The sequence below is a fragment of the Cariama cristata genome, unplaced genomic scaffold, assembly GCF_000690535.1.
Source record: "Cariama cristata isolate BGI_N322 unplaced genomic scaffold, ASM69053v1 scaffold17173, whole genome shotgun sequence".
NCBI classification, from domain to species: Eukaryota; Metazoa; Chordata; class Aves; order Cariamiformes; family Cariamidae; genus Cariama; species Cariama cristata.
In genome coordinates this window covers 69,812-83,770 of record NW_009608088.1, presented here as the reverse complement: position 1 = coordinate 83,770, position 13,959 = coordinate 69,812, and the positions used below count along the sequence as shown (strand labels likewise).

General features: G+C 41.5%; 1 protein-coding gene across 1 annotated transcript in view; it reads right to left on the bottom strand.

Annotated features, from left to right (window-relative positions):
• The window catches only part of XYLT1 (xylosyltransferase I), a gene marked incomplete at its 5' end in the record, with an annotated part of 98,267 nt that overhangs the window by 55,270 nt on the left and 29,038 nt on the right, over nucleotides 1-13,959 (bottom strand). Inside the window, 2 exons of the mRNA XM_009697009.1 lie at nucleotides 7,747-7,949; nucleotides 8,588-8,760. Coding sequence (XP_009695311.1) covers nucleotides 7,747-7,949; nucleotides 8,588-8,760 — 376 coding nt within the window. The remainder of the gene's footprint in view (nucleotides 1-7,746; nucleotides 7,950-8,587; nucleotides 8,761-13,959) is intronic.

Sequence of the window (13,959 nt, the reverse complement as noted above, 5' to 3'; positions counted from 1 at the left end):
AAAACCCAACCCCAAAACGTAGCTGAAGAAAGATTAAAGAGTTTCTGCTCATAAAACCCAGGTAAACACCACAAGGACCTGTTTCTCTGCAGCTTCTGTCACCCACCTCACAATTAAATCCACAGAGTAAAGGCCACCTGAAGCACAGCTGCAGGAGAGCGCACAGGGAAGAAAGGACTTCCTGGGATTTCCTTAGTGACCCACATCCCACTGCGCTCTCAAATCCCACTGGAGCTTCCTGTCCAGGAATGCAATGAGCAGCTGAGTACCATGGGAAGGGCTTGCTAGTATGGGACAGCTAGCAGGGAATTTTGCTAACCATGGATTTAAAGTACAAGAGCCATTCTGCATGAAGAACTCTTTTTTTTGACTTGGTTACCCCAGACTATTTGTCCACAAAGACAAGTTGTAAGTGAAAAACAGGTTTCATAAATAGCCCTGGAGCTGTGAAGGAGAAATTGCTGAGCTAGCAAGATCCCTCATACTGTTCAATGCCTTCCTCGGCCCTAACACACCAGTTATCCTTAAAAAAATACTATTCTAGATATTTTTCTAGCATCCTGAAGACAAAAGATGTAACTGCGTTGCCTAGAAACCAATGGTGCACATTACCACAACATCTGTATGTTATTGTTTATAGATCAGGTTGAACGGTATCCAGTGAAGACTCTCATTCAACTCTCTTTTGGGAGAATGACTTTTATCTCGGTCATAAATAAGTAAAAAATAAATTGCATCCAGAAAGTAAATGGCAAGCAGATGAAAACCCTTTGGCTCTCTGCTGGAGAACCTCCCTGTGAGCAGCGTCAGAGCCAAGACAGAAGAGATGAGGACACCAGCCAGGCAGCCCAGCAAGTGCTCAGATGCTACAACGCCGATCAAACCGTAAAGCTCGGCATCTGGGGCTTTCATCTGCCAGGCGGTCCTCTGAGTGGTCTCAGACGCTGGCTCAGATGCTTCAGTTCACATAGGAACAGATGAAGGGCTGAATGTTTAGCACTGTAATCAACAAGATAACATGCTGCCAAGTACAAGGGTACTCTAAGTAATACCGCTATTTTAAAAATGTGCTTTATTGATGCGTCTTTAATCTGCATGCACTGTAGAGATGCCTGGACAGCCAAACCAGTCTCCAATTTGGGGTGCATTTACTTCTGTTGCCAGACTGAGGCTGCTATGGACAACATTTCAGGAGTACTAAATATCCAAAAAAGTTAATAAGAGCTGCAGATGTCACAACTCTCCAAAGGCAAAAGCTGCTTTATAGCCTTAAACCCAGGAGAGGAGGTGGAGAAAGAGTAACCTCTTAATACTCAGAGAAAGGGTGGGTCTCCCATCACTAACACTTGCCAGGTTGAAGAAAATATTTTTAACACTAGATGTAAATAAAATTTTTAAGCCACAATAACTTCAACATTTCACCCCACCCATTTGTGATTGTGTGCAAAACCACTGCTTTGCCAACCACTGATAATTTAATAGCAAAACAGAGAAGTGGGATAGCAAACCAAAGAGATAACCTTCAAAATATATATAAACCTCAAGCAAATGTGCTGGCAAAGTAAGGAGAAAAGAGCAGAAAAGGTTATTTGAAGGATTTAAGAAAGAAGAACATCTGAAATTCTCAGAGAATGCAGATTCAAGAAAAACACTGATAAAGTTCCTTTTTGGACAGGAAAAAAGATTCCCTGTGAAGCATTAAGAGTGGATTGATGTCTGGCTTGCCAGATAAAGATACTCTGAGCAAACAAAACCGCATACAATGTCAGCGACAATACTGAGATAAAAACCTCAGGCGCTGGCATCTTAACAGATGTTGTACTGCAAAAGCTACCTGCGCTGTACTCCCATCTAGATGTATAGATATGATTTACCAGTGCTTCAGTTCAGGATAACATTTGAAAGGGCAACTTTAAAGAATGCTGTGTTATTTGCCTAGTGCCCAGTACATTATTCTAGTGGCAAGGTCTGCTATTCAGAGCAGCATTGCAACAGGTGGCTTTGTATGGGGTATAAGGTCAAATTTAGCCCTGGAAAGTCAGTATCCTTTACACAGGCTTTCATGTCCAGCACCAGCTTATGTATTGCCAGGAAGGAAATATATGTAAGAGACAGCTCTGAAGTCTGAATCTCAGTGAGACATAGAATTGTTAAATTAAGTCAAGTCAAACTGATGAGAAGTCAGAGAGACGGAGGAAGAGAGAGACAGAGGAACTACCTTTTGAGTCAATGGTTTTGGTGATCCTATTTGCCATTACACAGCTTCCATTAGCCCTGCTGGCATTGAGATTTCTAAGTTCGTGATCATCAGGAGGGCACAACTGGGTCTCGGACATTTCTCACAAAGCTAAAGCGGTATATGTGAAAGCTAAGTTCTTTGTTTCAGTTCTAAGAGATTTTCCTGCATTTCCAATGTTGCGTTTCAAGCCTGCACATTGCAAAAGCTGAGAAGTTTTGCAAAAGCAGATGGACAGCTCGAGCCTGGTTTACTCATTGCATGCAAACTGTATTCTCTTGCTTTTTTCTCCCAGTCACCTGCTTCAGAGGTTCTGTCATTTGGTTAACTGCCCAGGTGAAATCTGTGCAGGTCACGGTAAATTTGACAGAGCAAAAATCATCCCCGATGTAGTTTACATAAAGTGGTAGTCACCCATGTTTTGCAGGGGATCAATCTGGGCCAGTGGCTGAAACAAGGAAATTGCTGTTCTCCCAGGCAGTTCCGACACTTGAAAAATGACTTGAAAAATTGTTGAAACATTTTTCCCAAAGATTGAACTTCTTTCTAAAACCTGTTGGTTATAATTATTTCCACCTGCCACCAGAATGAAAACCTGAAGACCTATTCCCTCCACTCCCACCTTTTCACTCTTGGCAAACATTTTGCTGCCCAGGGACCTCATTCAGAAGTCATCACTTTGATTTCATATTAACCAATACTTCATCTGGCTACTCACAGAGGAGAAGAATTTTAAATAATTAATTTTCCTCACAGCCATTTTATCTTCAGATTCCTCTCTTGATATCCAAAAGCAGCACCCCCGTTATAGCCCCAGAGCAGGACCTGGCCATGTAAGTTATTAGAGATGAAAGCTGTGAAGATGACAGATGAGTGAAAGGACAGCTTTATCACTACTAGGCTGTCTACCACATTCAGATTTGGCAGGAGTTCAAATAAAACTGTTGATTTTAGGTGGTTATCTTTGCTAACAACTCTAGTCCTAAAGAGTCAGGGGTGTGGATCTGCTGGAAGAAATGCAGGACTGCGAGTCAGACTGCCTGTCTGCTGCTGGCTGATTGGGCTGGAAACATCGACCTGAGAAAAAGGTTTACCTACTTCAAAGGGCATTCCTCAAGTTTCTAAAGGAGCGTTTAAATCTTTAGATGAATTTTGCTATTTATCATTAACAATGTTACCTTGACCATCAGAGGACAACACAATGAAGCAAGAGCAGGTCAGTCAATAGTTCTTTGCTAGTGCATTTTTCTTAATTTCTGCGTGTGATTCTGACTGACAAAGCTGATCTCCATACATTACACCAAATTAGCACCTGTCCCAGTCAGATCATCCCATTTACTCCCTGGAGCCTGTAGCCACCCTTCCCCCAGGTGCTATTTGTATTACGATACACATTTCATTCAAGTTCCAGCCCAAAACCTCTATTGACTGTGCCTCATTTGATGGAGTCTTCACAACATTGGCTTTTATGGAAAATACAGCTATGCAATCTTTATTCTAAAATACTGCTAAACAGCAAAACACAAATGGTTTCACTGGGTTTCTTTTAAGTTCTTTTGTTATACCTGATCGCTCATAATGGAAAATGTAGTCGTATCTGCATTCCTGGCTCCATCAATAAGCCACTCTATTTTCTTTCTATTTTGAAGTACTTTCCAAGCTTCTGCTAATAATTTTCCTTGACCTTTATTAAAGACCAAGCATTAGTTGGCAATTAGATTTGGTGATCCCTTTGGTGATTGAGGCTGGGTGATTTACTGTAAATTATAAACAGTTCAAATGTTTCATTACGTTTATTCTTTATAAAAGCTTTGTGGCCAGGTAAGCACTGACATGACATTCACTGCTAAATGATCTCATTAAACTTCCTAATTTAAGTGGTGCAACACTTCACCTGCCACATTATCCAAGGACTCCTGCAATGCACATTAAACATTCAGCATCAATAGATGCTCTACCATAGTTCACCTTGTTGGGAGTGAAATTTCAGTCCCTGAACATAAGGTTGACTACCTGATGCTGTTTTTCAGAGACAATGAATAATGCAAATAGATACCCATGTAAAGTAAGAGGTTAAAGACATCAATAGCTTTCCCATGGAGTTTTGAAAGAGGTTCTCAAAAGAAAAGATTTTAAATCAGAAAAAAACGCCACTAACATTAAAAAAGTTAAGGAAAAGGAAGGAAGGTGCTGGTTTCTTTCAATTCTTTATGAATGCAGTTACTGTGAGATGATTTCTTGAACACTGAAGGCATGTGCCCTTTTTTTATTCACAACCCCAGAGCAACAGGAGGGGCAGTCACACAATCTCCCACCTCAGAGTTACTTGTAGAGCTTTGTCTTTAGCCATTTCATCCCTCAGTGTCCTGCTGAGAATGTTTAATGGAGCTGAATGGAGTCAAGGTTGGATAATGCACCACAACATTTCATTTAGGCCAATAAATAGCATATTGCCTCATCACTAAAGGGAAACACAGTATTTTTGTGGAGGTGCCTTTATGTCCAGACTCTGTTTGACAGTGATTTCTACTGCGGTAACAACTAGAAGCACGTGGATTAGGACTGCCTTTTTGCTAGGTGCTCAGCCTACAGACTCCACAAACTAAACTTTAAGGCATAAGGAAGAATAATAAGGGTATCTGAATTTTCCTGGCTTATATATGTTTTATTTTACACATTTTTAATTGTTTCCATCGCAAAATGAATAGTTCTAATTTTTTTTTTTTCTCCTGCCTTTATATAGTATGATCCTTGATATCTGCTTCTGGATGTCTCTTCTGAAGGATGAAGGGCTCCTAGTAATTGTAATGTAGCCTGTGAACACACCAGACAGCCCCTTGGACAGATTTAGGCTTCATCATACAGTATTTACCCCACATACTGAATGTGTTTTTCTGACTTATGAGGCTGGATTAGCTTTTATTATCAGAAGAGAAGTAGTAAAGGTTTCAGTGTTACAGATGGAATGGCAGATGGGAAGTGAAAGCTTAATGTGAAGCAGCTCGGGATAAAAACTATTAATCCACAAAATTCATATGTTCTTCTGCAGGCAAACCTAGCAAAAACCACTGCAATATGACTAACCAGTGAGAGAAGTGTAAACTGCCCGAGCCGATTATCTGCCAAATCATGGCATGAGATCTGAAAGAAGGAAAAAAACCCCTCAAACACCCTATTTACTATTTCCTGGAAAAACAATCAGCTCTCTATGGGGTATGCAGAGAGGTAATGCCTTCCTAAATATTATAAAGAAAATTAATTTACAGCATCTCCACTATGAAAATAAAATGGACTTATATATATATTTGATAATATTTTCCAGGGTTTATAGCTGTAATATTCCATATTTAAAAAAATGTAACAGTACCTGTAAGTCACTGTCATTAAAGTTGTAGCACTGAAAAAGGCTTTTTACTTTTTGTTGAAGTGCATAGTGTGGAGAGGAAGCACATTTCCACCAGTTCTGGTAACAGAATACTTTGACAGAAAGGGAAGCGAGCACTTCAGAGGCCTGACGAGTGCCCGCCACGCAGCTCTGAGAGCGGTTGCAATGGAGAAGCATGACCTTTAGGAATTTCCCCCGCGAAGAAAAGAGTGCCTGGAATTTTCCCAGCTGAATGGCACTTGTTTAGAGTTCAAATGACTGCAATACACCATGGCATTATTACAAAGAATCCATTAATACTAAACTGACTACAGTCTACTCAACAAATCCTGTGATTATTTATGGCCATGTCTATAAGTGACTGATCCCATTTGGTCTTGTGGTTTAACTTGTTCCACAGGGAACTAAGAGGAGTTGAGACAGTCACAGGTCACGGCCTCAGCATTACACGATGTTTAGGGTGGACTCAACACCACAGAAGGATAACTGGATACAACGGCTGGAACTAGTCTATAATTATACTAGACCTTCTGCAATTATTCTCCTACAATTTATCTTACTTGATTCAAAGTGCCATCGCCTATCTCTTCCTTTATGGTCTTGCATTAGTCTACTTTTTATCATCAGTGCAGCATTCCTCATCAGGAAAGTGAATGATAGGAAATAACAAGCTAGCTTTTCCCAAAACTCAAGAAATATACAGAGCGCTACATACTCTCCTTTACAAGCAAGGACAATATGTCAAAATTGTTAGGTCCCTTCTTGTTGGACACCAAAAGTATTTAAATCAGGTGCAATATGAAATACCATGATTTCTTAATTCAAATCCCCATGTTCCAATATCAATGCAATCTCTGTGACTCTTGTGCTCTTCCCTAATTTTTCTCCCCAGAAAGTGTTGCGTATCACTGACAGAGCTTAGAAATGGGCACCAGCAATAAAGCCTTTTGTTGGTTCTCGCAAAATCCTTCCTAAGGCATACGCTCATGGTTTTTTCATTTTTCACTTCAGTGGGGATTTCTGTCTGAGTAGCAGCTTCAGGAAGGGACCCATACTTTGAGAGAGATCTTGCGGAAACCTAATCAGCGAAAGGCAGTGAAAGCATCTAATATATTTCTTTTCTATGAGTATCAAAAGCATGTTACGTCATCGTTCATCAGAAAATCTCCCAAGAAAGTTACTTCCCCTTTCATCAATTCATTTCAACATACAGGGAAACAGAAGTCACAAGGAGAGTTTCCTCTTTCCTTCTTCTTAATAATTCTTATAGCCTGAAACCAACAGTTTAAGGACACTTGGGTTTTGGGGAGGTTTGGGTTTTTTTGGTTTTTTTTTTTTTTTGGTGTGTTTTTTTGGTGTGTTTTTTTTTTTTTTTTAAAACAGACTATTTACTTTTGCAGAATGTAGTAAACCTTACGTAATGCAGCTGTGGGGTCTTGGTTATGTAAATCCAGAAAGAACATAATTTCACTTAAAATCACGAGCCTTGTCATGTGGTGGTGTGTGAAGTTCTTTGCCTGATGCCATCTGAATAAAGATATCCAGGCAACAGTTGGTGCTGAAGATATAATTGACTCCTAGGAACTTATTTGTCGCTTCTACTATCATTATTCTCCACAGAAAAAGTACTAGAAGAGGACGAGGAGAACATTACCTTCACTGAATCTATATTCATACCTTCAACGCTTTCTGAGATGTCAAATCAAACTGTTGATCAGAGCCCTGGGAGGGAGGAATCTCTCCATGCCTGGGGTTTGTTTGCTGAGCTCCAGTACTTCCTGCTACTTTACACATCCTCTCTCGCAGGTGCCCCTTGCTCTAAACAGAGCAGCCCCTGCTTCCTCAGTAAGAGTGAAGAACCAGTGCTGATAGCCTACTCACAGCCACAGTCCCTTCTAGGTAAGCGGCAGACACGTGGGGTACAGAAAGGTTACTGTCTCCTCAGTTGAAGTGTGGCTGTCAGACACCAGGCTCACTAAGAGGAGTCTTCTGCTGTAAGACTGAGGAACCTGCCCCTCTGACCTCTGCTTCTTGCAGCACAGCACAGACATGTCATCCCTTATATCCTTCAATACATATTTCCTTTAGGAACAAAACATGCACATTCTTAAAATACTCATTGTACCTGATCGGGTAGTCAGCAGCACTGAGGTTAATGAAGAAATCCCATGGCCAGTCATTCATTTCCATTAAGTCCCTCATGGTCTGCAGGTAGGTGGACAGAAGACTTGCTCCTCCCCAGATAGTTGCCATTCTCCAAGAAGTGACTCTTACATTTGGGTACTGGTTGGCAAACTGGAGCACTTGCCGGTGCAAGTAATTGGATCGCTTTACAGGAGAAAAAAAGTAATACATTCAAGTTACTCTGCCCAAACTTGTCCTTTCCTGTATTCACTAACCACCAACTCTACTTCTTGACTCACTGAGTGTCGCCATTGCTTTGCCCTCACTTACTACAGTGCACAACCTTCTTTTGCTAAATGGTAATTTGAAAATGTACAAAGACCCCTGTTAAATTCTTTTTATTACAACTACAGTAATCACTAATCACTGTGACCAGCTCTTATTTATCATTTGTCATCAGTAGATCCCAAAGGGCTTTAGTAAAGGAGGTGACTATTACTACCTCCCTTTTACAGTGTGAAGTTAGATAACTTGCCCAAGGCACCTTGAGTCAGCTCTCCATCCAGTGGGCCACTACTGTCAGTCTGCATCAATTTAGCAGTTACTGTTAACTAAATGTACAACAGATAGACATGGATAGATACTCACAGACACATAAGGAGAAATGAAGGCTGTTACATAGGGAAGATAACAAGAAAGGGAAAAAAACCATATAACAGATGGAGAGACAAAAAGTGACATGCACTCTACGCAGCAGAGGTAAAGAGAAGATGAAGAAGATGGCAAAGATGGGTAGACTGACAGATGGCGAGACAGGCAATTTATAACCAGTGATATATTACCTTGTCAACATGAATGTAATAAAAATGGTCTTTATGGTAAATAGCCTTAAACATGCGTTGGAGCTGCCGAGAAGCTCTGCCATGAACAACCAAGACAAATGCGATCCTGACTGGGTGGGCTGGCATGTATTCTACGGAGTCCTCATCCCACTGTACATTGTTGTTGGCTTTTCCTGTTCAAAAACAAAACACAGGACATCTCTGAGTGTATCCACAGGGCAGGGGTGCAGAGAGCAGTACACATTTCACCTCGGCTCCTTCTTCAAAAGCAGTTTCTAGGGAGAAGCGAGAACTCACAAGGGGTGCCAGTCCGCATGCCAACAAGATCATACCCCTCTCCTCTGTCACCGTACAGGCTCATCACCCCACGGGCAGCAGCCCTGCCTGCGTGCCTCAACCTGGACAAGGCTGCATGAACACGGAGAAGTACCCAAATGTTTATGAGTCAGACCAAGCTCTACCTGGGTATGCACATTTGCATCTTCAAAGGAATCACCTCAAAGTTTCTAAGTGCTGTTCAAAGTATTAGAAAAATGCCAAGGCCAACTTCTCCCCTTGCTCCCCTAGAAATGAAACTCCCTGTTTATCAAAAGATGCTTGTTCCTGTGATCAGCACAGCTCTGCTGAGAAGCTGGTGAAACTCTGCTACATAACAGCTGCTGAGGATTATCTTGACTGATAGCATTTACTTGTAACAGCAGATGTATCCTGGAACATTTAAGCGGCAACCTGCATATCTTCGCTTCTTCATGTAGGAGAGGGGCTCTCACAATCCTATTTAAAATTTATGTTCATTTTTATTTTAATGGTGGAATTTCTGGTCTCCATTTTCTAAACCAAACACTGCAGTGTAACGTTAAGACAGGATGTACTGATTAACTGAAGAGCTGGAGGGACATTTTTACTCAGGAATTTGAAGTGCTTTGTTTTTTGTTTGTGTAACAGCTTTTGAACACAAAAACCTGAACAAATGTAAGAAAAATAATTTGTTTTCCAAAACCTGGCATTCATTCTTCACTAAACAATCTCGAGTGCTCTGGCCTTGTAAGGATCTTTCTCAACAAAAATCATTTAGGAAGAACATGAAATTTTGAATATAAGCAGAACAAGGGAAAGTGCCTCAAAGCTCAAAAAAACCCCTCTCCCGCCCCAATTTTCCTCTGGTATATTTTAACTTTTTCCTTTTTTAAATTAAAGGAAATATCACTGTCTCAAAAGTTACTTAGGTGTCATGTCCGTGTCCCATCCTCCAACTCCCCATAAGGTACAAATTTTCAAAGTCTTAAGATCTGAGGTTTATTTCCTCTAAAAGGTAAACCCATTTGACACTCTCAAAAAGTCTGAACTTCTGATTATACTGAAAACACATATTTAATTATTAGAAATGCACATGAACATGGGCAGGACTCAAATATTCATTTCCCACTGCAAGTAAAGGTTTGGAAATAGCCATGCATGAGCTGAACCAGCTAAAAGCAGCTGCTGCAATCATGTGCAAGAACATTAACACGCCTGCCTTCACCCATATGCAACACTTTGGTCACAGAGGATACTTCAAACTCAACGCACACCTATGTTCTCAATAAATAACCAGCTCAGTAAAACTCCCTGGCCAGGACAGCAACCACAGGCGGGACAGGACTTTATCCTGCTTTGTTTGAAAGTGGTGTCTCCCCTGCCCTCCCAGAAAAACAACAGAATTTGGTTTTATACTCTTTTATAGGAACTAATAATCACCTTTATTTTTTTCCTCACCATCAGAAAAGCTGTTTTTTTCCTACCTTCCCAACAAAAGCCTGGTGGGCCAATAAAGTGTCCAAGTGAGTTAGAGATAAATTGATGCCATTTAGCAGATTCCAGGTGTCCTGGGGCAGATATTCATACTATTAGAGGTTAGAATTTCCTGACTCAAATTTGAAGGGGACTCAGGAAAAGACCCTCAACAAACTTGGGAGTATAAGAAATCTTCTAACAGCTAACGAAACCCTCAGGTTTGAAAGAAGTGTGAAACTCTGAGGAGCTCCTAGCTCAACCATCCTCTTTTCAACTTGTCATGGATCCTCTCTTCCTTCCTAAAACACCAATAAGTCATATCCAGTTTCTGCACCAGTGCTTTCTGGGATGCCCCTGTTCTCCTCCCACCTCCACGTACCCACCATCTCAAGACTCCTTTCGCAGACAGTGGCGACCCAATAGGCTTGTGCTAGGTTGCAGGACAAACTTGAGGCTCACCTGGGCACATTTATCACCTTTGCCAAGTGTGAAGAGAGAGCAAGCGAGAGCAAAATACACTTCTTCCCAGGTTTTGGAAACTGGAAACATATGTTGATAAAACTAAACGATACCAAAAGCTTTCTTTTTTTAAAATGTATTAATTACAAAACGAAAGTTGGACATAGAAAAAAGGCCTTTGCTTAATCCTTCTTGTTGCGTCTTCTTATTAAAGGGAGTAGCATGAACCCAGAATAAACAGATGGATTGAAAGTTTGCAGAGCACTGTTTCAGGTTACCTAAACAATCTGATCCCCTTAATTGTGCTGCAATGCCCCTGAGGAACTGAAACACTCCTTTTAGACAACCACAAGAGAGAGATCCTGCTGCAAGGGGAGCCGCACATCCCAGAAGGGGACGGTTTCAACATCTCCCATAACCCTCCCCTTCAAGTTTCTCCTCCTCAGCGGTGCTTCCCTAGCACACTTGTTTTAAGTCAGAATCTGTTCTTTCCATCCTGGATGTCCAGGAAAACTGTGTGTGTAAGAGGTGTGCCCAATCTCTGGAATAAGGCTCTTTGCTGGACTATATAAGGGGCTAAAAGACAGCTATTTGCCTATCCAGGAATATACATAGATACTTGTCCTGGTTTTGGCTGGGATACAGTTAATCTTCTTCCTAGTAGCTGGTACAGTGCTGTGTTTTGGATTTAGTGTGAGAACAATGTTGACAACACACTGATGTTTTTAGCTGTTGCTGAGCAGTGCTTACTCTAAGTCAAGGACGTTTCAGTTTCCCATGCTCTGCCAGCCAGGAGGGGCACAAGAAGCTGGGAGGGAGCACGGCCAGGACAGCTGACCCCAACTGGCCAAAGGGAGGTTCCATGCCATAGAACGTCATGCCCAGTATAGAAACTGGGGGAGTTGGCTGGGAAGGGCAGATCGCTGCTCGGGGACGGGCTGGGCATCGGTCAGCAGGTGGTAAGCAATGGTATCGTGCATCACTTGTCTTTCTGGGGTATTTCTCTCTTTGTTTTGTTATCTCCCTTTTCATTACAATTATTATTAACCACAACAATACTGAACACTAATAAGCCTACAAAGTCCCAGAGGCTCACTGCCCCATATAAAAGACCCTTACCTCTCTGCAGCCTCTCAAGGAACATCTATCTACAGTAGTACTGCTCACAAATTAATGTAATTTTATTGCTTCCAGTTGTATTCAGACTACCTATCAGGAAATTTCTAGACACATGAGTCAGTCCTAACTTTAAATGGGACACTAACAAATAGTATTTCTTTAAAAAAATGTCCACCACTAATTCAGTAAGACTCAGGTGAACAGCACTAAAAGATTAGAAAAAAGCCTAAATTTCATTTCTTCTACAATTTTCAGTTTGTTCGTTACGGCCATTTGCCCATGCTGAGTTCTACTGTTTCTCTCTCAGAGCTGATGAGCTCCCCAATGCACGGGCTTAGGGCTTTTGCACAGCAACAGGGATAGAAAGGAACTGTGAAAGAAAGAAAACCTGCTTGCAAGGAGAACTGACGGGAATGAAGGGCAATTGCAATTGCTAAAACAATTCCTTCCTTCTCTTTTAGGTTTAGGTTTTTATAGTCCCATTTTCCACCTGCATACTATTATGGCTTCTTTAATCTAATCCTATTCTTGTCTGCCTGGAATTTCAAGAAGGTAACAATGCTGTATTTTTTCCATCTGTCAGAATATCTGCTACTTCTGTTCTATATTGTTACTTCCCTGGTTTTAGCCCATGGCTGATTAGCACTCTATTTTTCAGACTACTCCACTGATAAAGAACCACCCTGGTTTGCAAATAAGATTAAATTGGCAGGAAACATTCAATTGAGTATCTGCTTACTAAAAGATACAGTAGGACTTCAGAGCCGTATGAACCATGTCAAGATCTGAATAGCTCTAGCCACTGCATTTCTATAAAACCTGTGCATACCAAAGTCTTGCACATGACATTAACACTTGCACATTAATGACCTGCCTCTCATGCAGGAGCGCATCCCCTTCTGGATGTTAGGACAAAAGACACAGAAGATGCATCAGATGATTTAACTGAAGATCATACCATTCAGCAGTGATAAAAATCTAAAAGAACTTTAAGGTAGTACCTGCATTTGATAGCTACTTCAGTGCCATCACTACATTGCCACATGCACTAAAACTCACTCAGGGTGTTAATTCAAGTGGCCTTCACCCTCAGCCACTTCAGACCAACAAAAAGCAGTTGCCAAGATCACCTTTGTCTCGCTGGTCCCAAACAGCCCTTGACAATATTTTCACTCTGTCTGCTTTTCTCCTTCTCACCCACCAGGTACAGAGGAGTCAGGGGCAGCTTCCATCCTCTGCAGCACTCCCTACACTCAGCCTTCACTAACACTTGTCACATCTCCGTGTGCCATTGTCTGCCTTTCCAAGAAAAATAAGCCAAGCCAACACAGGAGAGTTCCCATCTTCTCTGGTCGCTTGGGGCAGTCTCAGTGACGGGAGCTGCACCTCCTCTCACCTAGAAAGCTTCTCTGGGTGTGGGCATTGCCTGTTGAGTGAACTTCCCTACGTATTTAGGGAATTCCCTTTTTCTAGGATAATTTATCCAATTAGTGTTTTACAAAATGTAATAAAACCCCCACACTGTTAATACAAGGTAAAACAAAAACCATGAAGAATATTATGTTACAGTTACACCTTGGGAGCACAGTTCTGGCCTTGGAAATAGTTTTGCGCATATGAGTGAGTGGGGAGAGTGAATGGAGTGTCCTCTTTATACCCATCTGGCACAGGTGAAACAGTAGCTCTGGCCTGGAAGCAGCAGGACTTGTCATAAACTTCCTGAAAGTTTTCTGTTTCATTACGCAATGGAAACTGTGGATAGAAGACTGACTTCTCATGCTGCTTTGCTTCAGGGAAACTGCCACATGGCACCTCAACAGAAACGGCAGTGCTCACCCAGCTCATAACAAATGTTTTCTAGCCCTTGTATCAAAGCATATTTATTTTGCTAACCTACAATGCAAACAAAACGTGGCATTTTGCTCTGTGACCAAATGCCTTTCACAAACTTACTGAGAAAAGTGAAAGTTGCCCTTCTAGCTTCCTGCTCAAAGCGTGACAGGACTGACATCAATGTGGAT